General features: G+C 47.5%; 1 protein-coding gene across 3 annotated transcripts in view; it reads right to left on the reverse strand.

Moving 5' to 3' along the window:
- The window catches only part of GDPD1 (glycerophosphodiester phosphodiesterase domain containing 1), a 42,661-nt gene that overhangs the window by 3,007 nt on the left and 11,984 nt on the right, over positions 1-27,670 (reverse strand). For all 3 annotated transcript variants that reach the window (XM_039368554.1, XM_039368556.1, XM_039368557.1), the window contains exons 2-9: positions 26,285-26,327; positions 17,564-17,699; positions 12,685-12,730; positions 9,979-10,097; positions 8,460-8,549; positions 6,482-6,615; positions 5,362-5,421; positions 2,705-2,756 (exon numbers count right to left, since the gene is read on the reverse strand). In XM_039368554.1, coding sequence (XP_039224488.1) covers positions 2,705-2,756; positions 5,362-5,421; positions 6,482-6,615; positions 8,460-8,549; positions 9,979-10,097; positions 12,685-12,730; positions 17,564-17,699; positions 26,285-26,327 — 680 coding nt within the window. The remainder of the gene's footprint in view (positions 1-2,704; positions 2,757-5,361; positions 5,422-6,481; positions 6,616-8,459; positions 8,550-9,978; positions 10,098-12,684; positions 12,731-17,563; positions 17,700-26,284; positions 26,328-27,670) is intronic.

Genomic DNA, 27,670 nt, shown 5'->3' on the forward strand with positions numbered 1-27,670 from the left:
TGGTCACTTGAACAAAATTCGGACGCTTGGCAACCGATTCATATTTACGACGGTTAAAGCGTCCTGGGGCCTTGTGAGCCCCTTTTGCGACTTTCTGACAAGCCAAGTCAATGAGGAAGCCAGATTCACTTAACAACCATGTGAGTAACTTAACTTCTGCAGAGATTTACTTAACAACTGTGGCTAGCAAGATCATAAAATGGGGCAAAGCTCACTTAACAAAAATCTCACTTAAAAACAGCAATTTTGGGCTCAATGGTGGTCGTAAGCCGAGAACTACCTGTATTCTATTCTGTTAAGGCAGCTGACTCATATTTATGACGGTTGCAGCGTCCTGGGATCACGTGATCACTTTTCCCAACCTCATGATGAGCAAAGTCATTTGGGGGGGGGGGAGCCAGATTCACTTCACAACCGGGTTACTTAATTAACTTAACAACTATAGCGATTCGCTTCACAACTGTGGCAAGAAAGGTCATAAAATGGGGCAAAACTCACTTAGCAAGTGTCTTTTTTTTTTAGCAACAGAAATTTTAGGCTCTAGTGTGGTCATTAAGTCAAGGACTATCTGTAATCTCTTTGAACGTCTGAAGGGCTGTGGGTGCTCCGTCACTCGAGGTTTTTAAGAGGCTAGACCAGTGATGGCAAACCTTTTAGAGACCGAGGGCCCAAACTGCAACCCAAAGCCCACTTATTTATCGCTGGGTGCCAGGTGGGCGTGGCTGTGGTGGTCATGGCAGACTGGGTGGGTGTGGCCAAGATGGGCGTGATCACCTTGATGTTGTTCCTGGGGAGGGACGCCTGTGGGGGCCGGGCAGGGTTGGGGGAGATCCAGGGGGTCTCTGGCAGGTGGGGCAGTGGGCAGGAGGCTGGTCCTGCGGGGTGAGGCGAGGCAAGGCAAGGGAGAGCGGGGGTGCCATTGTCACAGGGCAAGGCGAGGTAGGGGGACGGGGCGGCGGCTGCCTGACACCCATCAGCCGCTGCACACAGAGGCCAGTAAATGCATGGATGCTGGAATGCATCTGGCCATGTGGGACCTCGGCGAGTTAGTGGGCAGCTGGTTGAAGAGGGACGGTTGCCATCTCCGGGGCATGGCACGTGTGCCCACAGAAAGGGCTGTGACCATTGGGCTAGACAATCACCTGCCTGAGACGGTATAGGTTCTCCTGCTTGAGCAGGGGGCTGGACTAGAAGACTTCCAAGGTCCCTTCTATTCTATTCTATTCTATTCTATTCTATTCTATTCTATTCTATTCCATTCCATATTTTCTATTCTATTCTATTCTATTCCATTCCATATTTTCTATTCTATTCTATTCTTTCATTATTCTATTCTATTCATTCTATTCTATTCTCTATTCTATTTTCAATTCTATTCCTTATTTCTATTCTATTCTATTTTCATTATTCTATTCTATTCCATTCCTTATTTATATTCTATTCTATTCCATTCTATTCTATTCATTCTATTCTATTCTATTCCATTCCTTATTTCTATTCTATTCTATTCCATTCCTATTCTATTCCATTCCATATTTTCTATTCTATTCTATTCTTTCATTATTCTATTCTATTCCTTCATTATTCTATTCTATTCTATTCTCAATTCTATTTTATTCTATTCCTTATTTCTATTCTATTCTATTTTTATTATTCTATTCTATTCCATTCCTTATTTCTATTCTATTCTATTCCTTATTTCTATTCTATTCCATTCCATTCCTATTCCATTCCATATTTTCTGTTCTATTCTATTCTATTCTATTCTATTCTTTCATTATTCTATTCTATTCTCTATTCTATTCTATTCTATTCTATTCTATTCTATTCTGTTCTGTTCTGTTCTATTCTATTCTATCACTGGAAGTCTTTAAACAGAGGTTGGCTCTACATTCTTAAGCTCTCGATGGGAGAAGAAATGCCTGGATCGATGTATTTCTTCAGAATTCAGTTTCAGTTGGATCCTTGGTGCTCTCCGAGCTTGGTGGTTTTCCGGCAGGATGTTACCAACTAGGTAACACAATCAGTGCTATATAACATCATGAGGAAAAAAACCCTCTCCCTTCTAGCACTGATGGTGTTACCTAGCTGGGTAATGAAACGTCTGCAAGAAAACACAACCAAGATCGCAGAGCACCAAGGACTCCACAAAGAACTATCCCTCCATTTGGTAAATCCACCGTTCAATCCTGAGCTACAAATATTCTTTTCTATTTAGTTTTTAGTGCTGGCTAAAAAGCGGTCACTTCTCCTTCAGCACCTGCCAAAAAGGGCGCGGGAGAGGGATACTCGCTTATGCTCGGCAGACAAAAATCATTACAGGTAGTCCTCGACTTACAACTATTCATTTAGTGGCCATTTGAAGTTACAACAGCATTGAAAAAAGTGACTTATGAATGGTCCTCATACTTACAACCACCACCCCCTAGGGACACATGACCAAAATCCAGATACTTGGCAACTGGCATCCATTTATTACAGCTGCAGCACCTGAGGCCATGTGATTGTCATGATTCGTGTGACAACTTTAGTGATTTGCTTAACAACCACAGGGAAAAAAGGCCATCAAAGTGGGTGCGACAGCCTTAACAACTGCCTAGCTTAGTGATGGAAATTCCGGTCCCAATTTTGGTTGTTAAGTCAAGGACTTGCCCCTCAAGCTTTGAGATATGGACAAATATTTTGTAAAAAAAAAATACTATACCTGAATTCCCCGAGCAGTGAGGTGGTCAAATAAGGATTTTCTCATTAACAATCTGCAAACATGGCAAAGGGAACATTGTCATTCCATGTTCAGCGCCCAACTGTCTTTTCCCTCCAAAACAGAGACCAATAAAAAAAACCTGCAAGCCTACTTTTTCCTCAAAATAGCACTTTTCCCCTCAAAATAGCACTTTACTAGCTTATAAAAGTTAACACAATGCATTGGGCCACCCCACGGGTGGGGACTGAAAAGAGTCAAGATGGCGGCTGTGAGCAAGGCCCGGCTCCATTTTGCTGGCTGCAGAACTACAGCAGCCATCTTGACTTTTTGACCACCCCCCCAACACACACACAAATGCTTCTGCCTGTTGAAATAACTGTTGTCAGCAGCACAGTGGACACAGATTAACGCAAGATGATGAAGAAGAGACTTTTTTAAAAAATGGAAGATGAATTTTATTGAGTCAGATGTTACAGGGTTTCAGGCAGAGAAAGTCTTGTCCATCCATCAGTTGTTAACAGACCTTGAAGAAACTGGGGTTCCCTTGGCCTATCTTTCGTCATAAACGGGTGTTGTGAATCGGAACAGAATCTCTGGGCATGTCACAAGTTGAGCTAACCCCTGACATGACTGCAGCGAAGACTGAAGTGCAACAGCTTCCAAACATGGGCAGTTTGGAAACGTGGGCAATTTAGAGCCAGTTTGGTCTAATGCAGGGGTAGGCAACCTTGGCTGTTTTATGACTTGCGGACTTCAACTCCCAGAATTCCTGAGCCAGCCATGCTGAGGAGAAATGGAGAAGTTTCCATGCTGAGCCTTGCTGGCTCAGGAATTCTGGGAGTTGAGGTCCACGAGTTATAAAAGAGCCAAGGTTGCCTACCCCTGGGTCTAGTGGCTAAGGCACCAAGCTAGAAAGCAGGAGACAGTTGAGTCCTAATCACACTTTAGCATGAAAGCTGGCTGGGTGACTTTTGGCCAATCACCAGGAGATGGTGAGATCTAGTCACACCATAGCATGAAAGCTGGCTGGGGGACCTTGGGCCAATCACCATGAGATGGTGAGTTCTAGTCACACCATAGCACAGTGATGGCGAACCTTTTAGAGACTGAGTGCCCAAACTTCAACCCAAAACCCACTTATGTAGTGCCGGGCGCCAGGTGGGCGTGGCTGCTGGATGGGTGTGGCCTGCCGGGTGGGCAGGGCTACAGGTCATGGCAGATGGGTGGGCGTGGCCAACTCAAATGTTGCTCCTGGGGAGGGACACCTCTGGGGGCTGGGCAAGGGTGGGGGAGATCCAGGGGGTCTCTGGCGGGTGGGGCAGTGGGCAGGAGGCTAGTCCTGTGGGGTGAGGTGAGGCAAGGCAAGGCAGGGCAGGGGTGCCATTGTCGCAGGGTGAGGCAGAGACCTGGCACCATTGGCTCCCGTACACAGAGGCCAGCTAGCGCATGAGTGCTGGGATGCATCTGGCCACATGGGACCTGGGCGAGTTAGCGGGCGGCTGGTTGAAGAGGACGGTTGCCATCTCTGGGGCATGGCATGGGTGCCCACAGAGAGGGCTCTGAGTGCCGCCTCTGGCACGCGTGCCCTAGGTTCGCCACCACTGCCATAGCATGAAAACTGACTGGATTACTTTGGCCCCATCGCCAGGAGATTGTGAGTTCTAGTCACACCATAGGATGAAAGCTGGCTGGGCGACTTTGGGCCCATCACCAGGAGATGGTGAGTTCTAGTCACACCATAGGATGAAAGCTGGCTGGGTGACCTTGGGCCAATCACCAGGAGATGGTGAGTTCTAGTCACACCATAGGATGAAAGCTGGCTGGGTGGGCCAATCACCAGGAGATTGTGAGTTCTAGTCACACCATAGGATGAAAACTGGCTGGGTGGCTTTGGGCCAATCACCAGGAGATTGTGAGTTCTAGTCACACCATAGCAGGAAAGCTGGCTGGGTGACCTTGGGCCAATCACCAGGAGATTGTGAGTTCTAGTCACACCATAGCATGAAAACTGGCTGGGTGACTTTGGGCCCATCACCAGGAGATTGTGAGTTCTAGTCACACCATAGGATGAAAGCTGGCTGGGTGACTTTGGGCCAATCACCAGGAGATTGTGAGTTCTAGTCACACTTTAGGCATGAATGCAGACTGGATGACTTTGGGCCAATCGCTAGGAGACAGTGAGTTCTAGTCCTGCCTTAGGCATGAAAGCCAGCTGGGTGACTTTGGGTCAGTCTTCTCTCTCTCAGCCCACCCAACCCCACACGGTTGTTATTGTGGGGAAAATAGGTTAGGTCTGTTGGATACGTTCTCCGCCCTGAGGTCTTTGCAGAAATAATGAGGGCAGGATACAACTAAATAAAAATAAAAAGAAATACAGGCAGGCAGGCAGAAGGATTTATTCTCTGCCCAGAGCAGGCTAACTTAGAAGGAGTCCTGGAATCCTGCAGAGATGCAACAGGCAGCCTCGTTGAGGGATCGGCCAACCCGCAAAAGTAACCAATGAATCCGGGAAGCGGAGTAGATGCCTCTAGCACAGGGCCCGTGGCTTAGAAAAGAGACGATTACCCAGAAAGACAATGGGATGGGAGGAAATGATGGAGAAGGGAGAGAAGAAAGACAGAATGAAACAGAGAGCTGAAGGAAGAAGGGAACCTTACACGTCAATAAGCCATATGGTGAATCGCTGGCTCCTTGAAATCTTCTCCGAGTCTTTCTGTCTGAAATTAAAATAGCAGAAGTGGCGCTTACAGGCAAGGCCTTGACTTACAACCATTCATTTAGTGACCGTTCAAAGTTATAACGGCACTGGAAAAAAAAAGTGACTTAAGACCGTCTTTCAGACTTACGGCTGTTGCAACATCCCCAGGGTCATCTGACCAACATCCTGGTGCTTGGCAAGTGGCACGTATTTACCCTGACTCTAGAAAATTTTGGGGTGATTTTCGATCAATAAAATAATCAATACAGGTAGTCCTCGACCTACGACCACAACTGAGCCCGAAATTGATGTTGTTAAGTGAGACGTTTGTTTGGTGAATTTTGCCCCATTTAAAGATCTTTCTTGCCAGTTGTTAAATTAGGAACACGGTTGCTATGTGAATCCGGCTTCCCCCATCGGCTTTGCTTGTCGGAAGGTCGCAAGTGCGGATCACATCATCTGAGACGCTGCAACCGTTGTTAAGTATAAATCCACTGCCAAGCGTTTGAATTTTGATCACGCGACCGTGGGGGGATGCCGTGAATGGTCATCGTAAGTGCGAAAAACGGTCGTTAAGTCGTTCATTTTCAGTCCCACGGAAACTCTGAACCAGTGGCTCTCAACCTTTTTAATGCCGCGACCCCAACCGGTCGTAAGTCGAGGACTAAACCGGTTGTAAGTCGAGGACTAAACTGGTCGTAAGTCGAGGACTACCCAACCGGTCATAAGTCGAGGACTTTCCCTGCCCAGGAGTACCGCGCATGCGTGGTGCTGCCCCCTGCGCCGGCCGAGGCGTAGCTGGCAAGCGGCAAAGACGGAGCACGCCGACCACCGGCTGGGCCACCAGCTGGCCCAGCCCAAGGGAAGTAAGGCACCCGCCGGAAAAAGGGAAAAAAAATGGTGGACAGCCTTGCTTGGCGACCCCCGTGAAATGGTCGATCGACCCCAAATGGGGTCGCGACCCATAGGTTGAGAACCGCTGCTCTGAACGGTCACGAAGTGAACCGTCGTAAGTCGAGGACTGCCTATACATCCATGATACAAGACTTGCTCGTTGCCAAAGCCGAACAGCCACTTACTTGAGGAAGATGGACGGCATGGGGATCTCCAAAAAGTCCTCCGTGATGGGAAAGAAAGGAAGGAGGCCCGTGTAGAAGAGACCAAGGAGAAGGAGGACACGTCGCAAGCAGAAGAGGATGGGGATGTGGCTGTTCTGAAGGCAGAAAAACCCAGGGACACGGAGGGAAGGTTAATTAAATGACAGGCTTCCATTTTAGGGAATGTCGCTCAAAAATTCATCTGAGAATAACAGTATAACAGAGTTGGAAGGGACCCTGGAGGTCTTCTAGTCCAGCCCCCTGCTCAGGGAGGAAACCCTATAACAGGGGTCTTCAAACGTGGCCCTTTTATGACTGGTGGACTTAAACTCCCAGAATTCCTGAGCCAGCCATGCTGAGGAGAAAGGGAGAGGCTTCCAAGCTGAGCCATGGTGGCTCAGGAATTCTGGGAGTTGAAGTCCACCAGTCATAAAAGAGCCAAGATTGCCTACCCCAGGACTAGGGGGTGACATGATAGCAGTCTTCCAGTATCTCAGGGGCTGCCCCAGAGAAGAGGGAGTCAAGCTATTCTCCAAAGCACCTGAGGGGCAGCACAAGAACCAACGGATGGAAACTCACCAAGGAGAGAAGCAACCTAGAACTAAGGAGAAATTTCCTAATTCAGTGGGTGGATTAGGTTCAGGGACGAGAGCATGTTTCCGTTTACTATGGCTTCAGCGGAGTAAACAAAATAGAACAAACCTCACAAATGAAATGCCGTTCTCCAAAGCGCCTGGAGGCAGGAGAAGAAACAATGGATGGAAATTCATCAAGGAGAGAAGCAACCTGGAACTAAGGAGAAATTTCCTGACATTTAGAACAATTAATCAGTGGAACAACCTGCCTCTGGAAGTTGTGGGTGCTCCATCATTGGAGATTTTTAGGAAGAGATTGGACAATCATTTATTTGAAATGGTGTAGGGCAGGGGTCTTCAAATGTGGCCCTTTTATGACTTGTGGACTTCAACTCCCAGAATTCCTCAGCCAGGCACGCTGATGGAGCACCCACAACTTCTGGAGGCAGGTTGTTCCACTGATTAATTGTTCTAAATGTCAGGAAATTTCTCCTTAGTTCCAGGTTGCTTCTCTCCTTGAGGAGTTTCCATCCGTTGCTTTTGTGCTGCCACTCAGGTGCTTTGGAGAGCGGCATTTCATGTGGCGGGCTGTTCCACTGGCTAACGTCTTGAACAATCGGGATGCTCTTCTTGTTGCCCAGTCTAAAACTCCTTCCTTTCTGCTTAAACCCACCAGTTCTGATTCCCTCCCTCTGTTTGCTTGACGTCAGAGGCCATTTTGTTCTTTCTCTTCAAACAACCCAGGCCGAGGTGTTTGTGAGGTTTGTTCTATTTTGTTTACTCCGCTGAAGCCATAGTAAACGTAAACATGCTCTTGTCCCTGAACCTAATCCACCCACTGAATTAGGAAATTTCTCCTTAATTCTAGGTTGCTTCTCTCTTTGATGAGTTTCCATCCGTTGGTTCTTGTGCTGCTCTCAGGTGCTTTGGAGAATAGCTTGACTCCCTCTTCTCTGGGGCAGCCCCTGAGATACTGGAAGACTGCTATTATGTCACCCCCTAGTCCTGGGATAGGCAACCTTGGCTCTTTTATGACTCGTGGACTTCAACTCCCAGAATTCCTGAGTCAGCATGGCTCAGCTTGGAAGCCTCTCCCTTTCCCCTCAGCATGGCTGGCTCAGGAATTCTGGGAGTTGAAGTCCAGGAGTCATAAAAGAGCCAAGGTGGCCTACCCCTGCCATAGTCCTTCCTTTCATTAAACTAATGAAAACACGAACCACCCACAACAAATATTTCATACATAGACATGGAAATTTAATCTGAGGCCTCCACAGGAACCCTCCATAAAAACGTACAGAAACGTACGCAGGCAACCGTTCAAAGATAGGACCTATGTTAAAAAAATAAAGGGAGGGTAAAACCAACAGGGCTATAATTGTATTTACCTCTTTGTGACACTTTTCCACAACCTCATGGCTGACGCTGCCCCAAACCGTCAAATGTTCTCGTTGATAAGAGCGAACCAATTCGGAAACCTAAGAACAATAGAAATTTTTTTAAAAAAGAAAAATCTGATCTATCAGTTTGAGTGGGGTCCTACATTTTTGGCTGAGCTATCAATCTAGAGGTCTATGGAAATTCTTAAGTCATCCAGGTCATGGACTTTCTTGTATTCCCAACTTTTAGCCCACCTCTTTCTAGTAAGGATGCCTTAGACTTAGACCAAGGGTAGGCAACCTCGGCTTCTCGAGGTAAAAAAAGTCAGTTTTTTCTTTCCCAGGTAAAACACAGATGCCGACTGTCTAGTGCAGGGGTAGGCAACCTTGACTCTTTTATGACTCGTGGACTTCAACTCCCAGAATTCCTGAGCCAGCCTGGCTCAGCATGGAAACCTCTCCATTTCTCCTCAGCGTGGCTGGCTCAGGAATTCTGGGAGTTGAAGTCCACGAGTCATAAAAGAGCCAAGGTTCCCTCCCCCTGGCCTAGATAAGTAGTAGGCAACCTTCTTTTATGACTCGTGGACTTCAACTCCCAGAATTCCTGAGCCAACCTGGCTCAGCATGGAAACCTCTCCATTTCCCCTCAGCATGGCTGGCTGAGGAATTCTGGGAGTTGAAGTCCACCAGTCATAAAAGAGCCAAGGTTCCCTCCCCCTGGCCTAGATCAGTAGTAGGCAACCTTGGCTCTTTTATGACTGGTGGACCTCAACTCCCAGAATTCCTGAGCTGGCATGGCTCCGCTTGGAAACCTCTCCCTTTCTCCTCAGCATGGCTGGCTCAGGAATTCTGGGAGTTGAAGTCCATGAGTCATAAAAGAGCCAAGGTTGCCTACCCCTGACTTAGACCAATAAGTTTCTCAACCATGCCAACTTTTAAGATGTGTGGACCTTGAACATCCAGCTTGGCTGGTTGGGGAATTCTGGGAGTTGAAGTCCACCCCCCCCAAAGCCTGCTGGCCTGGGAATTCTGGGAATTGAAGTCCACTCATCTTAAAGCACGCTGTCTGGGGAATTCTGGGTTATGGTCCACCCAACTTAAAAGCATGCTGTCTGGGGATTTCTGGGAGTTGAAGTCCACTCATCTTAGAACAGAGCTGGAAGGGGCCTTGGAGGTCTTCTAGTCCAGCCCCCCCCCCCCAAGCAGGAGAACCCATCTCAGAAAGTGACTGTCCAGCCTCTTCTTAAAAATCTCCAGTGATGAAGCGCCCACAATTTCTGGAGGCAAGCTGTTCCACTGGCTAATTGTCCCTCAAGCATTCTCCGTGGGGAATTCTGGGAGTTGAAGTCCACTTATCGTAAGCTTGAGAAACACCAGTTTAGATTACAGCCATGAGGATAATGCATTCCCCACTTCTCCTGCCTGACCACCCTTGAGGAACCTGGCCACTGTTGTCCTCACTTCAAAGCCATCATTGGCCCAGCCACAAGTGAGGAGAACCTAAAGGAGGAGGTGGAATGAGACTTACCTTCTTAATCAGTTGGTCATTGTTCACTTTGATGTCAATGTTGACTGGCGTGTGGGGAAAGGCCTCAAACACCTCTTGAAGGAGAGGGATGCGTTTGTCTTCACCTTCACACGGGCATTCTGAGGTACACAAGCAGAATTTGGTGGCTGCTGAGGATATGGGGAACTTTTTGACAGTTTGAGTCTCACCGGCTCAAGGTTGACTTAGCCTCCCGTCCTTCCGAGATCGGTAAAATGAGGACCCGGATTGTTGAGGGCCAGGGGCTGACTCTGTAAAACGCTTAGAGCAGTGGTTCTCAACCTTTTTAATGCCGCGACCCCCAACCGGTCGTTAAGTTGAGGACTACTTAACTGGTGCAGCACTGTTTGCAGAATGGGACTTTTGGCAGGCTCAGCAGGGCTGAGACAGCCTGGACAATTCCTGTTGGCTTTTGAAAGCCAATAGAATTAGACTCTATTCAAGAGAGTCTATTCTATTGGCTTTCAAAAGCCAATAGAATAAAAGGGAGTAGCACAGCTAAGGAAAAGGGGGGGGGGAAATGGCGGACTGCGTTGTTTGGCAACCCCCGTGAAATGGTCGTTCGACCCCAAATGGGGTCCCGACCCACAGGTTGAGAACCACTGGCTTAGAGAGGGCTGTAGAGCACTGTGAAGCAGTATATAAGTGCTATTGCTTGCTTGCTTGCTTGCTTCCTTCCTTCCTTTCTTTCTCTCCCTCCCATTTATTTATTTATTTATTTATTTATGAGACTTATATACCGCTTTAAGTGCAAGCACTCTCTAAGCGGTGTACACCAGTAAGCAATGTATATATATATATTTACATTGCCCCCAACAATCTGGGTCCTCATTTTACCTACCCCGGAAGGATGAAAGGCTGAGTCAACCTTGAGCCGGTGAGATTTGAACCGCTGACCTGCTGAACAGTCAGCTAAAGTGGCCTGCAGTACTGCACTCTAACTGCTGCGCCACCTCGGCTCCTTCCTTCCTTGTTATGGTGGCACAGTGGTTAAAATGCAGTATTGCAGGCAAACTCTGCCCATCGTCAGGAGTTCGATCCTGACCAGCTCAAGGTCGACTCGGCCTTCCGTCCTTCCGCGGTTGGTAAAATGAGGACCCAGATTGTTGGGGGCCATACACTGATCCTGTAAACTGCTTAGAGAGGGCTGTAAAGCACTGAAGCGGTATATAAGTGCTATTGCTACTGGCAGCTACCCTGGGCCGGTTGGCACCCAGATCCCCCATAGAAATAATCCTGGATTTTGTAACTCTCAAAAGACAGACGGTGCAATCCTTTGAGGACTTTCTCATTTGGGTCTGTCTCCGAGAGGTGGTCCCATCTCAATGTCTTCCAGCAGAAGGACCCTGGGACATTCTCACATCCAGAACAATTCTCGCTGTATTGCTGCAAAGCTAAAACATCCATCCCGGCGGCTATTCAGTGAATCTGCCACAGCTGGATTCACACAAGGCTGAGCTGACATGTAAACCCTATCAGTAAAAAAAGAGGAAAATGGAGGAATCTCAACATACTGGTTGCCTATTGGTCTCCAGGTCCAATTCAAGGTGTTGGTTATTACCTTTAAAGCCCTATATGGCTCAGGGCCAGGCTATTTGCGAGACCGCCTACTACCTCATAGTTCCCTTCGTCCGCTTAGATCCCACAGGCTGGGCCTCCTTCAGGCCCCGTCGGCCAAGCAGTGCCATTTGGCGGGGCCGCGGGGGAGGGCTTTCTCTGTGATGGCGCCCATGTCTTGGAACCAGCTCCCCCCGGAGATTAGGACCGCTCCCACCCTGTTGGTTTTCCGTAAACTACTTAAGACCTGGCTTTTCCGGCAGGCCTGGGGTTTATAAAATCTGACCCCTGGATGACTGTTATTGTATTGTTTGTTTTGTCATGTTATATGGTGTTTTTATTGTTAGCCGCCTGGAGTCCTACGGGAGTGGGGCGGTTTATAAATTTTAAAAATAAAATAAAAAAAATAAATACGAGTGATCCTGGATTTTTTTTTTTAGAGCAAGGGTTCTCAATGTTGGCAACTTTAAAATGGGTGGATTTCAAGTCCCAGAATTCCCCAGCCAAAAATGCTTTAAGATGGGTGGACCATCTGCATTTAAAAGACAAAGGCCGCTCTTTTGAAGATAGCAAAGTGCACATTTTGGACAGAGAGGACCGCTGGTTTGAAAGAGGGGTCAAAGAGGCCATCTAGGTCAAAACTGAGCAGCCCTCCCTCAACGGAGGGACAAAACACCATCTCCCTCCAGTCGACAACACGGTCCTTTCAGCAGGTCCAAGAAGGCTCCACACCCATTTGCACCACTCAGGTGACCCTGAGGACACAGATAACCCTCCAAGTAGCCTCAACGCCTCTCTCTTAATGAAGGCAAATATAAATCCTTCCATTCCCCACCCTCCAGTCAGAGCTGAAGAAGCTTCTTGATGAGAAGTGAAGAAAAGAAAAACAGGAAAGTCCAGTTGCCTCGTGAAAAAGCACCTTTGGGACCACCATGACCTGGAGGACTGAGGATCTTCATGGACTCTCACCTGCTTTGAAAGCATGAAGTTAAAGAGAGCAACAGACACTCCAATTTCAAATTAGGAATGCTGATAGACCAGCATTATTGGTCTATCAGCAATGTAGCAATAACACCCCCCTCCCCCGAAAAAATGCATATTCTGCAAACATTCAGATCTTCAAATTATTACCTCTCTGGAAAGTGACATCCAACTTGCAGAGATACGGAGGGAGTTCCTTTGAAAAGAAAAAAAATGTCAGCTTAAATACACAGAGGTTCAGAGACGTAAAATCAGAATAAACTTTATCCAAGGTCATGTTGCTTTGATCCCCCAATGATTTCACTAGAAATCGCTAGTGCTGTTCTATCCCAGCCTATTGCCGTCCTTGTTAAAGGCACAAGGACCAAACCCCTGTTGATAAAATAGGCTGGAGACTTTAAAACAAAACAAATCCCTTTTAATATGGGTGACAAACCTGCCAAATAGTCCAAAACACAAACAGCAAAACTCAAGTCCAAAGGAAGGAAATAATCCACAGGAAACACAATGCAAACAGAAGAGTAGTCACAAGCAAGACGAACAGACCAGGATTCCAAGAAGCACTTTGCAAACGGTTGCCTTCAGCAACCAGCATCGCCCACACCTCCTCTTTTTATACAGCAGTCCCAAGGCGTTGCCTCTCATTGCCTTCTCCTTTTACTCTGGAGTTGCCGTATTGACTGCTGCTGATTTACTCTCGCTAATTGACGGCGTGTGCGAGCATCAATTAGCAAGTCCATCAGGTGTGAGTCCTCCGAGTCTGACTCATTCTCCTCACACAGCTGAGCTTCATCAGGAACACGACTGGAGGGCCCAGGCTCTGCATCAAACCGTGAGTCCTGTAATTCATCAGAGCCTCCCTCTGCCCCCGATGGCCCTTCAAATGCCTCCTCCACCTCCTCCTCAGATTCCTCAGACTCCGCTGTTGGGAGCACAGGCTGGCACGGAATCACAATAAGTGCTTATAGAGGTAGTCCTTGACGTAGGATCACAATTGGGACAGGAACTTCCGTTGCTAAGTGAGGAGGTTGTTAAGGTACCAATTTTATGACCTTTTTTTGCTGCGGTTGTTAAGCGAATCACAGGGTTGTTAAGCGAATCTGGCTTCCCCCAGCAACTTTGTCGGAGGTTGCAAACGGGGATCCCATGACCCAGGATACTGCAACTCTCATGAATACCAGTCAGTTGCCAAGCGTTCAATTTTGAACATGTGACGATGGAGATGCTGTAATGGTTGTAACTGTGAGGACCAGGGAATCTATTGTTTAATGAAGTAAGCTTTCGAGCGGTAAAACCAGAGCTGGTTTCGCTGCTTCTGTGCCAGTGTAAATTTTCAGTAAAGTATTATACTCTTGGTCAGGGGTCTTCAAACTTAGCCCGTTTATGACTTGTGGACTTCAACTCCCAGAATTCCTCAGCCAGGCACGCGTGCCTGGCTGAGGAATTCTGGGAGTTGAAGTCCACAAGTCATAAACGGGCCAAGTTTGAAGACCCCTGCTCTCAATAAAAATCATGTGCCAGGAGTTTCTTTTTTCTGGAAATGCCAACTCGACAGTTGACAAAACTACCGTGCTTACCCACGGAAATTTTGGCCTAAGTCAAGGACCACCTGTAATATTTTTAAGCGATCCCTCAAAACTGAAATTAAGACAACATTTCGGTCTTTTTCATTTGATCAATTAAAAAAAAAACACAAAAAAAACCCCAAGAAAGGTCCTTTAAGCTGAAGAAACGAGGGGGAAAACCGTAGGCCAGTGGTGGCGAACTTTATGGCACGCGTGCCAGAGGCGGCACTCAGAGCCCTCTCTGTGGGCACGCATGCCATGCCCCGGAGATGGCAACTGTCCCTCTTCAACCAGCCGCCTGCTAACTCGCCGAGGTCCCACGTGGCCGGATGCATTTCGGCACGGCTGGTTTCCCTCCCCCCCGCCATCCCATCCCTCCTGGCCTCGCATGCTTTCCTTTTCCTGGGCACGACCCACTGAATCGCCTCCTCAGCTGTCAGCCTGCTATCCAGCTCAGAGGTGGCTTCTTTGAACTGCTGGCAGCGGGCTGCACCAATCAAGGGTCCAGCAGGCTGTGGCTGCTGACGGACACTGTCGGCCCTCATACGCTCGCTGGCCTCTGTGCACGGGGGCTGATGGTGTCAGCTAGCAGCCGCCCTGGCCCTTGCCTTGCCCCATGGCAATGGCACCCCCGCCCTGCCTTACCTCCCCCTGCAGGACAAGCCTCCTGCTCCACCTGCCAGAGACTCCCTGGATCTCCCCCAACCCTGCCCACCCCCCACAGGCATCCCTCCCCATGAGCAACATTGAGGTGACCACACCCACTTTGGCCACAGCCACCCAATCTGCCATGACCTCCACAGCCACGCCCACCCCGTGGGCCACGCCCCCCTGGCACCCGGCGATAAATAAGTGGGTTTTGGGTTGCAGTTTGGGCACTCGGTCTCTAAAAGGTCACCACTGCGTTAGGCGGCCTCCCTCCTGTTAGTGAGAACAAATGAGGGTCCTCTCTAGGAGATGCTCAACACTTTGCATTTTTTTAAATTTATTTTTATTTATGAGACTTATATACCGCTTTAAGTGCAAGCACTCTCTAAGCGGTGTACACCAGTAAGCAATGTATATATATATTTACATTGCCCCCAACAATCTGGGTCCTCATTTTACCTACCCCGGAAGGATGGAAGGCTGAGTCAACCTTGAGCCAGTGAGATTTGAACTGCTGACCTGCTGAACACAGTCAGCTAAAGTGGCCTGCAGTACTGCACCCTAACTCCTTTTCAAGCCTATGTATAAGCCACAAAAGTTCAGGTAGACCTCAACTTACAACCATCCCCAAGGACAGCTGATCAAAATTGGAGCACTAAGCAAGTGGCCCCCAACCTTTTGGGCACCAGGGACCGATTCCGTGGAGAGAGGGTTTTCCGCGGACCGGAGGGGGTGTGGATTTGCGTGCTGCCTGCATCCTGAGGATGGGGCTTTGAATCCGGACCATTTTCTGGCAAGTTGCGAATCGGTGCCGGTCCATGGCCCGGGGGTTGGGGACCCCTGCACTAGGCAACTGAGGACCACATGACCCTAGGACAGGGGTAGGCAACCTTGGCTCTTTTATGACTCGTGGACTTCAACTCCCAGAATTCCTGAGCCAGCACCCAATTTTGATCATGTGACGATGGAGATGCTGCAACGGTTGTAAATGTGAGGACCCGGGAATCTATTGTTTAATTAAGTAAGCTTTCGAGCAGGAAAACCAGAGGTGGTTTCGCTTCTTCTGTGCCAATGTAAATTTTCAGTCAAGTATTATACTCTTGGTCAGGGGTCTTCAAACTTGGCCTTTTTATGACTTGTGGACTTCCTGGCTGGCTCAGGAATTCTGGGAGTTGAAGTCCACGAGTCATAAAAGAGCCAAGGTGGGCTGAGGAATTCTGGGAGTTGAAGTCCACGAGTCATAAAAGAGCCAAGGCTGGCTCAGGAATTCTGGGAGTTGAAGTCCACGAGTCATAAAAGAGCCAAGGTTGGCTCAGGAATTCTGGGAGCTGAAGTCAACGAGTCATAAAAGAGCCAAGGTTGGCTCAGGAATTCTGGGAGTTGAAGTCCACGAGTCATAAAAGAACCAAGGTTGGCTCAGGAATTCTGGGAGTTGAAGTCCACGAGTCATAAAAGAGCCAAGGTTGGCTCAGGAATTCTGGGAGCTGAAGTCAACGAGTCATAGAAGAGCCAAGGTTGGCTCAGGAATTCTGGGAGCTGAAGTCCACGAGTCATAAAAGAGCCAAGGTTGGCTCAGGAATTCTGGGAGTTGAAGTCCACGAGTCATAAAAGAACCAAGGTTGGCTCAGGAATTCTGGGAGCTGAAGTCTACGAGTTATAAAAGAGCCAAGGTTGGCTCAGGAATTCTGGGAGCTGAAGTCCACGAGTCATAAAAGAGCCAAGGTTGGCTCAGGAATTCTGGGAGCTGAAATCCCCGAGTCATAAAAGAGCCAAGGTTGCCTACCCCTGCCCTAGGACAATACAACCGTCATAAATACATGCGAGTTGCTAAGCGCCTGAATTTTGACCAAGTGACTATGGGGATGCTGCAATGGTTGTAAGTGGAAAAAGCGGTCATAAGTCACTTGTTTCAGTAACAGTGCCAGTGTACCTTCAAACGGTCACTAAACAAATGATTGTAAGTCAAGGACTAGCCGTCTTGTGAAACTTGGTCCAAACGCATCACCTATTCATTGTAAGCCTCAATCACATGGGCATGCTTATCCACTGACATTTAAAGGCAGGAGCTGAAGCCCTAGGACAGTGATGGCGAACCTTGTAGAGACCGAGTGCCCAAACTGCAACCCAAAACCCACTTATGCATCGTCGGGTGTCGGGTGTGTGTGGCCCATTGGGTGGGCGTGGAGCATTCACCGCTTCTGGAGGCAGGTTGTTCCACTGGTTAATTGTTCTAACTGTCAGGAAGAGAAGGAGGAGGAGGAGGAGGAGAAGAAGAAGAAGAAGTTGGAAGGGATCTTGGAGGTCATCTAGTCCAACCCCCTGCTCAGGAAGGAAACCCTATACCAGTGATGGCAGACCTTTTAGAGACTGAGTGCCCAAACTGCAACCCAAAACCCACTTATGCATGGTGGGTGTGGCCCATTGGCTGGGTGTGGCCCATTGGGTGGGCATGGCCACGGTGGTAACGGCAGACTGGGTGGGACTAAAAAGTTCAATCAATCAATTCCAACTTTGCAAGATCTTTTTTTTCCCACGAGAAGTTGAAATTGACTGATTGATTGAACCTTTTTTTTTTTTTTCACACACGGCGGCGGAGGCCTAAAGCGAAAAGGTTTTATAAAACCCAGCTGAAGGCCCAGGACTGGGGCGACAGCCCGCATGCCCACAGAGAGGGCTCTGAGTGACGCCTCTGGCACCCGTGCCATAGGTTCGCCACCACTGCCCTAGGAGTTTGGCAAGGCTGTGGGTACCGTCTCTCATCTGGCTGATGGTCTTTGGCAAACAAAAGGAAGAGAAGGATGCTTACTTCAACTTACTGAGTATTTGAGGTCGGCTATATTGACGTCCACCCCGGTCGACCGCTTCAGATTCCTGTCGTGCAAAACCACCACTTGTTCATCCTTGGTTAAATGGCAGTCAAGTTCCAGCATATCGGTACCCATGTTGACTGCGCTGAAAACAGAGGACAACGGTTAAGATTTCCCTTTTCAGATTCAGACCGATCATGCACAGCTATAACAGAGGAGTTAAGAGAATAACAGAATTAACACAGTTGGAAGGGACCTTGGAGGTCTTCTAGTCCAGGGCTTTTCAACCGGTGGTACGAGTTCCAGGTTGCTTCTCTCCTTGATTAGTTTCCATCCGTTGCTTCTTGTCCTGCCTTCAGGCGCTTTGGAGAATAGCTTGACTCCCTCTTCTTTGGGGCAGCCCCTCAAATATTGGAGCACTGCAATCATGTCCCCCCTAATCCTTCTTTTCATTAAACTAGACATATCCAGTTCCAGCAATGAGAACAGCCTAAGTAGGAAAACATGTAGAAAAATCAGGATTCTTTTTTCATATACTGGTATGGATTTTATAAAACTGTTCAAAATGGACATATGGGTGGTCCTTCAGTTACAACCATTCCTTTAGTGACTGTTCAAACTTACAACAGCACTGAAAAAAAGGGACTCATGACCACTGTTCATACTTAACAACTGTTGTAGCGTCCCCATGGTCACGTGATCCAAATCTGGACGCTGGGCAACTGGCTCATATTTACGACACGGTTCAGGTGTCCCAAGCTCACACGATCCTCTTTTGCAACTTTCTGACACGCAAAATCAACAGGGAAGCCATATTCCCTTAACAAGCTGTCTTCCTAACTCAGGGGTAGGCAACCTGAATTCTCCCAGAATTCCTGAGCCAGCATGGGGGAACTATGGCCTCTTTATGACTTGTGGACTTCAATTCCCAGAATTCCTGAGCCAGCATGAGGGAACTATGGCCTCTTTATGACTTGTGGACTTCAACTCCCAGAATTCCTGAGCCAGCATGAGGGAACTATAGCCTCTTTATGACTTGTGGACTTCAGCTCCCAGAATTCCTGAGCCAGCATGGAGGAACTATGGCTTCTTTATGACTTGTGGACTTCAACTCCCAGAATTCCTGAGCCAGCATGAGGGAACTATGGCCGCTTCATGACTTGTGGACTTCAACTCCCAGAATTCCTGAGCCGGCATGGCTCAGCTTGGAAACCTCTGCCTTTCTCCTCAGCATGGCTGCCTCAGGAATTCTGGGAGTTGAAGTCCACAAGTCATAAAAGAGCCAAGGTTGCCTACCCCTGTCCTAACTTAACAACAGCAGCAATTCATTTAACGACCAGGGCGAGAAAGGTCGTAAAACGGGGTCAAAACTCACTTACCTGTCTTGCTTAGGAACGTGAATTTTGCACTCCGTTGCACTGCTGTGTTATCACCTTCCTCTCTCCTGGGGTCTTCTTAAAGAAATCTAAACCACGAATGTAAGCTAGCTCTCTTCCTAGAAATGAACTTTTCGCAGCTTTAGAAGGCATGTATTTGAGCCTACATTTTGCTGCCATGGTGATCAGAAGCTTTCAATAGTCCCATTCAGACGGAAAAGGATTGGCAATGCCAAGGGCTGGAAATAAGATCGTACTTTCTGCGGTTAATACCCGGTACAAAAGAAAGAATGAATGGAGAAAGAGAGAGAGAGAAAACAACCCAATCCCGTTATAATCTCAGCTGCCTCACAAAGAAACTGGAGGTTTATTTTGTTTTCCCCAACTGACTTACCGCTGAAAATACTCTTGTCACTCAGATTAACTATTTCCTTAGAAAAGAGGGGCTTTGACAGCGATATTGATCCTGAAAATCCACATGTTAATGTTGCAATCTACAGCCAGTCCACTTTTACTGTGTTCTCAACGGACTTGCAGAAATTGAAACGGTGAGCCATGTAGGTTGCAAACCGAACTATCCGACTGAGATATTCTAAGCGAATCAGCCGGATCCTGTTACATAAAGTCCCATTTTACAGATTTTGAGAGAATGTTTATTTATTTGTTTTGCACTTGCACTCCTGGGCTGCATTAACCTAATCAAGATCACATGAAGCCGATTTAAAAGGCCTTGGTAAGGCCACACCTGGAATTACGGCATCCAGTTTTGGTCGCCACGATGTAAAAAAGATGTTGAGACTCTAGAAAGAATGCAGAGAAGAGCAACAAAGATGATCAGGGGACTGGAGGCTAAAACATACAAGGAACGGTTGCTGGAATTGGGTATGTCTCGTTTAATGAAGAGAAGGACGAGGGGGGACAGGATAGCAAGTCTTCCAATATCTCAGGGGCAGCCCCAAAGAAGAGGGAGTCAAGCTATTTTCCAAGGCGCCTGAAGGCAGGACAGGAAGCAACGGATGGAAACTAATCAAGGAGAGAAGCAACCTGGAATTAAGGAGGAATTTTCTAACAATGAGGACAATTAACCAGTGGAACAGCCTGCCTCCAGAAGCTGTGAATGCTCCATCACTGGAGGTTTTCAAGAAGAGACTGGACAACCTTTTATTTAGAATGGTATAGGGCACAGGTCGGCAACCTGCGGCTCCAGAGTCGCATGCGGCTCTTTGAGCCTTCCCCTGTGGCTCCCAGACTCCTCTGCCATTTGCAGAGAGAGATAGAGACAGAGAGGGGCACTTGCGTTTCCCTGCTTCTCTCTCTCTCTCTCTCTCTCTCTCTCTCTCTCTCTCTCTCTCTCTCTCTCTCTCTCTCTGTGTGTGTGTGTGTGTGTAAGACAGTGGACTCATGGTGTTCTCCAAGAAGCTGAAGCAGGAAGCAGGAAGGGCAGGAGAGAGCTAGCTAGCCCAGCTAGGCTGACTCAGGAATTCTGGGAGTTGAAGTCCACGAGTCATAAAAGAGCCGAGGTTGCCTACCCCTGAGCTTGTTGGAGAACAGCTTGAAGCCAGCTTGCCAGGTGAGCAGCAGATCGGAGAGAGGGGGAGAGAGGGGGAGAGAGAAAGAGAGAGAGAGAGAGAGAAAGAGGTGGGGGTGAGGGAGAGAGAGAGAGAGAGGAAAGAGAGAGAAAGAGAAAGAAAGTGTGGGGGAAGAGGACTGGCAGACCAAGTGCAGAGAGAGAGGGAGAGAGAGAGACAGAGAGAGACCCTTTTGATATCTAAAATGAAGATAACACTTCATATATCCTTTTTTACCTTTATTATAGGTGTGTGTGTGTGTGTATACATACACACACACAAACACATACACACACACACACCTATAATAAAGGTAAAAAAGGATATATGCAGTGTTATCTTCATTTTAGATATCAAAAGGGTTTTGTGGCTCCCAGTGTTTTGTTTTCGGTAGGAAACAGGTCCAAGTGGCTCTTTGAGTGTTTTGGGTTGCCTACGCCTGGTATAGGGTCTCCTACCTGAGCAAGGGGTTGGACTAGAAGACCTCCAAGGTCCCTTCCAACTCTGTCATTCTCTTAAGGGCAATAGGCCAGTATGGTGCGTCAAAATCAGAATAGGAGAAACAAGCTTGGACAACTTCCAACCTTAATACTAAGAATCCAGTGGAATCGCAGATATACAGGTAGTCCTCGACTTACAACAGTTCATTTAGTGACTGTTTGAAGTTACAATGGCACTGAAAAAGTGACTTATGACCATTTTTAACACGACCGTTGCAGCATCCCCAAGATCACGTGATCAAAATTCGGACACTTGGCAACTGACTCACAGTTACGACGGTCGCAGTGTCCCGAGGTCACATGATCCCTCCTTTTGTGACCTTCAGGCAAGCAAAGTCAAATGGGGAAGGCAGATTCACTTAACAGCTGTGTGGCTAACTGAACAACTGCGGCGATTCCCTTAACAACGGCGGCAAGGAAGGTCATAAAATGAGGCAAAATTCTCCTAATAAATGTCTTGCTTAGCCACAAAAAAAGATTACCTGTATCCGTATTGAATCTCTCCTGCGGGTATATGAGGCAGAAAAAGTGTGTCTGGCACATTTGCTTTGTTTGTTTATCATATTTTTCAAAGAACCATGTCCTTCACAGATGGATTCTGGGCGGTGCCCCATAAAATATTAAAACATACAATGAAAGTTAAAATTTAAAAAGAGGCGGAACCTTTTAAGTGGAGCAAAGGATCTCCAGGGACAAAGTCTGCATGGATCCTTTTCCTTGGAACATCCAACGGACAGCATGCTCACCTTCTATTTACACAAGTGTTACTCACTGTGCCAACATACGTGACACTTTACACAGGTGTTATTCACTGGGCCTCCCTCTAGAACAGGGGCCTTCAAACGTGGCCCTTTTATGACTTGTGGACTTCAACTCCCAGAATCCCTCAGCCATACGAGACTAGACAATCAAGCAGTAAACAATCCACCAACCAAGGAACTACCAATTCTGACAAACAGTTGAGCAATAAACCATAATCAAGGTACCTCCAAGAAAACAACACTAACGCCAACACTGACAGGGAAAACCATGATATATAAACAGAGCGCCAACCCCATTCTCTTCTAGTCCTGAAGATGTTTCCTAGTTGGGTCATGAAATGTCTGCAAGAAAACCACCAAGCTCAAGAGATCACCAAGGCCACACTCCTCCTCCTTCTCCTTCTCCAGCCCCACCCCCTTCTAGCACTGATGATGTTACCTAGTTGGGTCATGAAATGTCTGCAAGAAAACCACCAAGCTCAGAGAGCACCCAGGACCCCACAGGACTCCTCCTCCTCCTCTCCACAAACCTCACTTCCTTCTAGCACTGATGACACTACCTAGTTGGGTCATGAAACGTCTGCAGGAAAACCACCAAGCTTAGAGAGCACTAAGGAACCCACAGTTCCCCTCCTCCTCCTCCTCCTCCTCCTCCTCCTCCTCCTCTTTGCACGCTCCCCTCCCTTCTAGCACTGTTGATATTACCTAGTTGGGTCATGAAACGTCTGCAAGAAAGCCACCAACCTCAGAGAGCACCAAGGACCTCACAGTTCAACCCAGAGCTACCAATATTCTCTTCCATCGGCAGCACAAAAAAATATCTATATAACTCAGAAGCCCAAACAAAAACGCTTTGAGATGTAGTTATTTAATGGGCACAGTGCATTTCGGTACTGCCTTTCCACTTTAAATCTGGGGATTATCCCTGGAGTGTTCCTATTCTTGCAAAATATTACAAGTGCGTAAAACCAAGGGTAAGTTACGATTAGGACTCCTGGGCCACCAGCACACAGGCGAGGGGTCAGTTGCACAAAGAGGACAAAAGCAGTTTTGCGTTTGCCTATGAAAGAAAATCCACCTCTCCTGAGCTATTCTATGGAGATGTTGATCTTAAACCAATGATCTTGGGCAAGTTGCAACTCGCACGCTGCTTTTCTCTCGCCATAAACAGGAAAACACTTTTCCAAAACAGGATAAAAATTGCATTCACCAACCAGGGGACAGAAGGGGGGTGATGGGAATAAAGGAAGGAAACAAGGTACAAGAAGAAACTTCCTGGCAGTAAGAACAATTAATCAGTGGAAGAACTTGCCTCCAGAATGGATCTTTTTAAGAAGAGACTGGACAACCATTTGAGGTGGTATGGGGTTTCCTGCCTGAGTTAGGGGGTTGGACTAGAAGATCTCCAAGGTCCCTTCCAACCTATTCTATTCTATTCTATTCTATTCTATTCTATTCTATTCTATTCTATTCTATTCTATTCTATTCTATTCTATTCTATTCTATTCTATTTTCTATTCTATCCTATCCTCAATCAATATTTCTATTCTATTCTATTTCTATTCTATTCTAATATTATTCTATTCTATTCTATTCTATTCTATTCTATTCTATTTTCTATTCTATTCTATCCTATCCTCAATACAGATTTCTATTCTATTCTATTCTTCTCTATTCTATTCTAATATTATGCTATTCTATTCTATTCTATTCTATTCTATTCTATTCTATTCTATTCTAATATTATTCTCTTCTCTTCTCTTCTCTTCTCTTCTCTTCTCTTCTCTTCTCTTCTATTCTATGGAGAAGACCTAATGAACCGGTAGTCCTTGACTTACGACTGCAATTAGCCCAAAATTTCCATTGCTAAGCAAGATAGCTGTTACATGAGTTTTGCCCATTTTACGACTTTTTTTTAAATTGCCACCGTTGTTAAGTGAATCACTGCAGTTGTTAAGTTAGTAACAGGGCTGTTAAGCAAATCTGGCTTCCCCATGGACTTTGCTTGTCAGAGGGTGGCCAAAGAGGATCACATGACCTTGGGACCCTGCAACCCATCATAAATACAGGAAGTCCTCAACTTACAACGGTTTGTTTAGTGACCGTTCGAAGTTACATCACTGAAAAAGTGAGTTATGACCGTTTTTCGCACTTACAGCCCTTACAGCAACCTCCCCATGATCACATGGTCAAAATTCAGATGCTTGGCATATTTATGATAGTTGCAGTGCCCCGGGGTCACGTGATCCCCTTTTGTGACCAATGGGAAAGCCAGATTCACTTAACAACCCGTGTTGCTAATTTAACAAGTGCAGTGATTCACTTAACAATGGTGGCAAGAAAAGTCGTAAAAACGGGGCAAAATTCACTTAACAAATGTCTCGCTAATCAACACAAATTTTGGCTCAACTGTGGTCGTAAGTCAAGGACTTACTGTAAAATGCCAGTTGCCAAGTGTCTGAATTTTGATCACGTGACCCCGGGAATGCTGCCATGGTTTTAAGTGTTAACCAACACTTTTTTCAGTGACGTCGTAACTTTAAATGGTCATTAAATGAACTGTTGTAAGTCGAGGACATACCTAGACTGGTATGTGAATAATCTTGAGAGCGGGCGGGAGGGGGGGGGAAGCTGAATCCTCTGGTCAGAGAAGAGATATCTTAGTCCCGTGGTGGCGAACCCATGGCACGGGTGCCAGAGGCGGCATTCAGAGCCCTCTCTATGGGCACGCGCGCCATCACCCCAGTCCTAGGCCTTCAGCTGGGTTTTATAAAACCTTTTCGCTTTAGGCCTCCGCCGCTGTGTGCAAAAAAAAAAAAAAAGGTTTAATCAATCAATTACAACTTCTCAAGGGAAAAAAAAAGATCTTGCAAAGTTGGAATTGATTGATTGATCTTTTTAGTCCCACCCAGTCTGCCGTTACCACCGCAGCCACGTCCATCCAATGGGACACCCCCCCCCCAATTGGCCACAGCCAGCCAGCACTCGACGATGCATACGTGGGGTTTGGATTGCAGTTTGGGCACTCGGTCTCTAAAAGTTTCACCATCACTGAGCTACACAGTCACCTGCCTGAGACAGTATAGCAGTGGTGGTGAACCTATGGCATGGGTGCCAGAGGCGGCACTCAGAGCCCTCTCTGTGGGCATGCGCCGTCACCCCAGTCCTAGGCCTTCAGCTGGGTTTTATAAAACCTTTTCGCTTTAGGCCTCCGCCGCCGTGTACAAAAAAAAAAAAGGTCCAATCAATCAGTCAATTTCAATTTCTTGTGGGGAAAAAAAAAGATCTCGCAAAGTTGGAATTGATTGATTGAACTTTTTAGTCCCACCCAGTCTGCTATTACCACCACAGCCACGCCCACCCAATGAGCCACACCCAGCCAATGAGCCATGCCCAGCCAATGGGCCACACCCAGCCAATGGGCCACGCCCACCCAGCACCCGACGATGCATAAGTGGGGCTTTGCGTTGCAGTTTGGGCACTCGGTCTCTAAAAGGTTCGCCATCACTGTCTTAGCCCATAAAAGGAAACGGGGTGCGGGAAGTATTTCAGGAAGGACCTTCCCTAGTTTTGACTGATGGGGAATTGTGGGAATTGAAGTCCACAGGCTTGAAAAACATTGTCAGCTCTGCCTGGTTCAACTTGGCGCCTCACAGGCACCCTGCCATCGAAAGAAGAAGGGGGAGGGAGGATGAAAGAGGGAAGAAAGGAGGAAGGATAAAAGGTTAAGCAAGCTTTGGGTGGACATGATAGGAGATCGGGAGGCGGGGCAGAATCACAGGTGAGACGGCCCAGAACAGATCCTGGATAACAGATCCTGATTCTAGCAGCATCCCACGGCCAAGTACCCTGAGAAATATGAGGATTACCCCCAAACCTCTCAAAACAGCTTAGCGAAGTTCGGCTGGCTGGAAACGGACAGGTCACAGGGATGAGCTGGGAGCAAACCTACACCTTAGTTTTGTATCTAGCGAATGCGGGAGATTTCAGAGCTGGCGTGACTTTACAGCAACCAACATCCTTAGTAAAAAAAAAAAAGAATCCTTTACGTCAGTGGTTCTCAACCTGTGGGTCGGGACCCCATTTAGGGTTGAACGGCCATTTCACGGAGGTCGCCAAACAACGCAGTCCGCCATTTTTTCCCCCCTTTTCCTTGGCTGTGCTACTCCCTTTTATTCTATTGGCTTCTGAAAGCCAATAGAATAGACTCTCTTGAACAGAGTCTAATTCTATTGGCTTTCAAAAGCCAATAGGAATTGTCTAGGCTGTCTCTGCCCTGCTGAGCCCGCCAAAAGTCCCATTCTGCAAACGGTGCTGCACCAGTTGAGTAGTCCTTGACTTACGACCGGTTGAGTAGTCCTCGACTTACGACCGGTTGGGGGGGGGGTCGCGGCATTAAAAAGGTTGAGAACCACTGCTTTACGTTAACCAAATGGAGTCGAAGGCTTTTCTTTCCTAAGGGATCAGATTGGGGCAGGTCCGACAAACATTGTGCTAAGCACATCGATTGTGGTGATATACTCACTGACGAAATGCCGCCATGGTGTTCTCCAGATTCTCCCCCGCACCTGTAGAACAAAGGACATTGGTGAAAATAGGCAACAAGGACTTTGCTTTTAAAGCTACCGTATTTCCCGGAAATTTTTTTTTTTTTGCCTCCAAAAGAGGTCTTATTTTCGGGGTAGGCCTTACTGCACCTCTGGCACAGACAGCCCCCCCCCCAGGCGGTCCACTTCTTCTGGGACCAAAATTCTGCAGCTGCATTCGGGCCTGCATTTTGCAGTCAGGTTTTTCCAGAAGGCCTAAACAGCCGAGGACCGAGCTATGGATTCAATCCATAGCTCAGTCCTCAGCTGCAGAGGTCTTGCAGAACCGACCTATGGATTGAATCCATAGCTCGGTTCTTGGCTGTATAGGCCCGTCGGGAAAGCCCGGTGACTGAGAATTGCAGGCCTGGCTGCAGAAGAGCCTCAGAAGAAGAAGTGGGCTGGCAAGGAGAGGCCTGGCTGCCGCTCCACCCCTCCACTAGCTTGATTTTTAGGTGTGTGCCTCGCCCCAGAACTAGGGCTTATTTTGGGGGTAGGGCTTATATTAGGCCCACCCCCAAAAATCAAGCTAGGGCTTATTGTTGGTGTAGGCCAGGGGCAGGCAACCTTGGCCCTTTTATGACTCGTGGACTTCAACTCCCAGAATTCCTGAGCCAGCATGACTCAGCATGGAAACCTCTCCCTTTCTCCTCAGCATGGCTGGCTCAGGAATTCTGGGAGTTGAAGTCCACGAGTCATAAAAGAGCCAAGTTTGCCTACCCCTGGTGTAGGCCTTACTTTCGGGGAAACACGGTAGTCCTCAACTTACATCCATTCGTTTACTGACCGAAGTTACCCCGGCACAGAAAAAAGTGACCATTTTTCACACAGCATCCCCATTGGTCACATGATCAAAATGTGGGTGCCGGGTAACTGGCATGTATTTATCACGTATGTAGTTTGCGACTGTCCGAGCCAGCTTTGGACGAGCAAAATCCTAATTGGGAAAGCCAGATTCACTTAAAGACTGCACGATTCACTTAACAACTGGAGTGATTTGCTTAAGAACCGCGGCAAGGAAGAACATAAAATTGGGGGCGACTCGCTTAAGAACCACCTCACTTAGCGACAGAAATTCTGTTTTCAGCTGCGCTTGTAAGTCGAGGACTACCTGTAGTAAGAACTTGCAGGGTTTTTCGGGGATTTTAAACTGTGTCTTGGGTGTAGAACTTTTGTGTTCTTTTGGAACCTTTAAGAAACAATTACAAAAAAAAAAATAATACCTGGAGTTGACCAATGGCCTCCTTGCACCTGACTCAGCTTCACAGGGATAATGACTCTCAAATGTTTGTGTTGGGTTTCCCCTCCCTTGTTAGGCAGGCCTG

Source organism: Crotalus tigris, unplaced genomic scaffold (genome assembly GCF_016545835.1).
Source record: "Crotalus tigris isolate CLP2741 ecotype Arizona unplaced genomic scaffold, ASM1654583v1 scf7180000020823.416525, whole genome shotgun sequence".
In the NCBI taxonomy this organism is placed as follows: domain Eukaryota; kingdom Metazoa; phylum Chordata; class Lepidosauria; order Squamata; family Viperidae; genus Crotalus; species Crotalus tigris.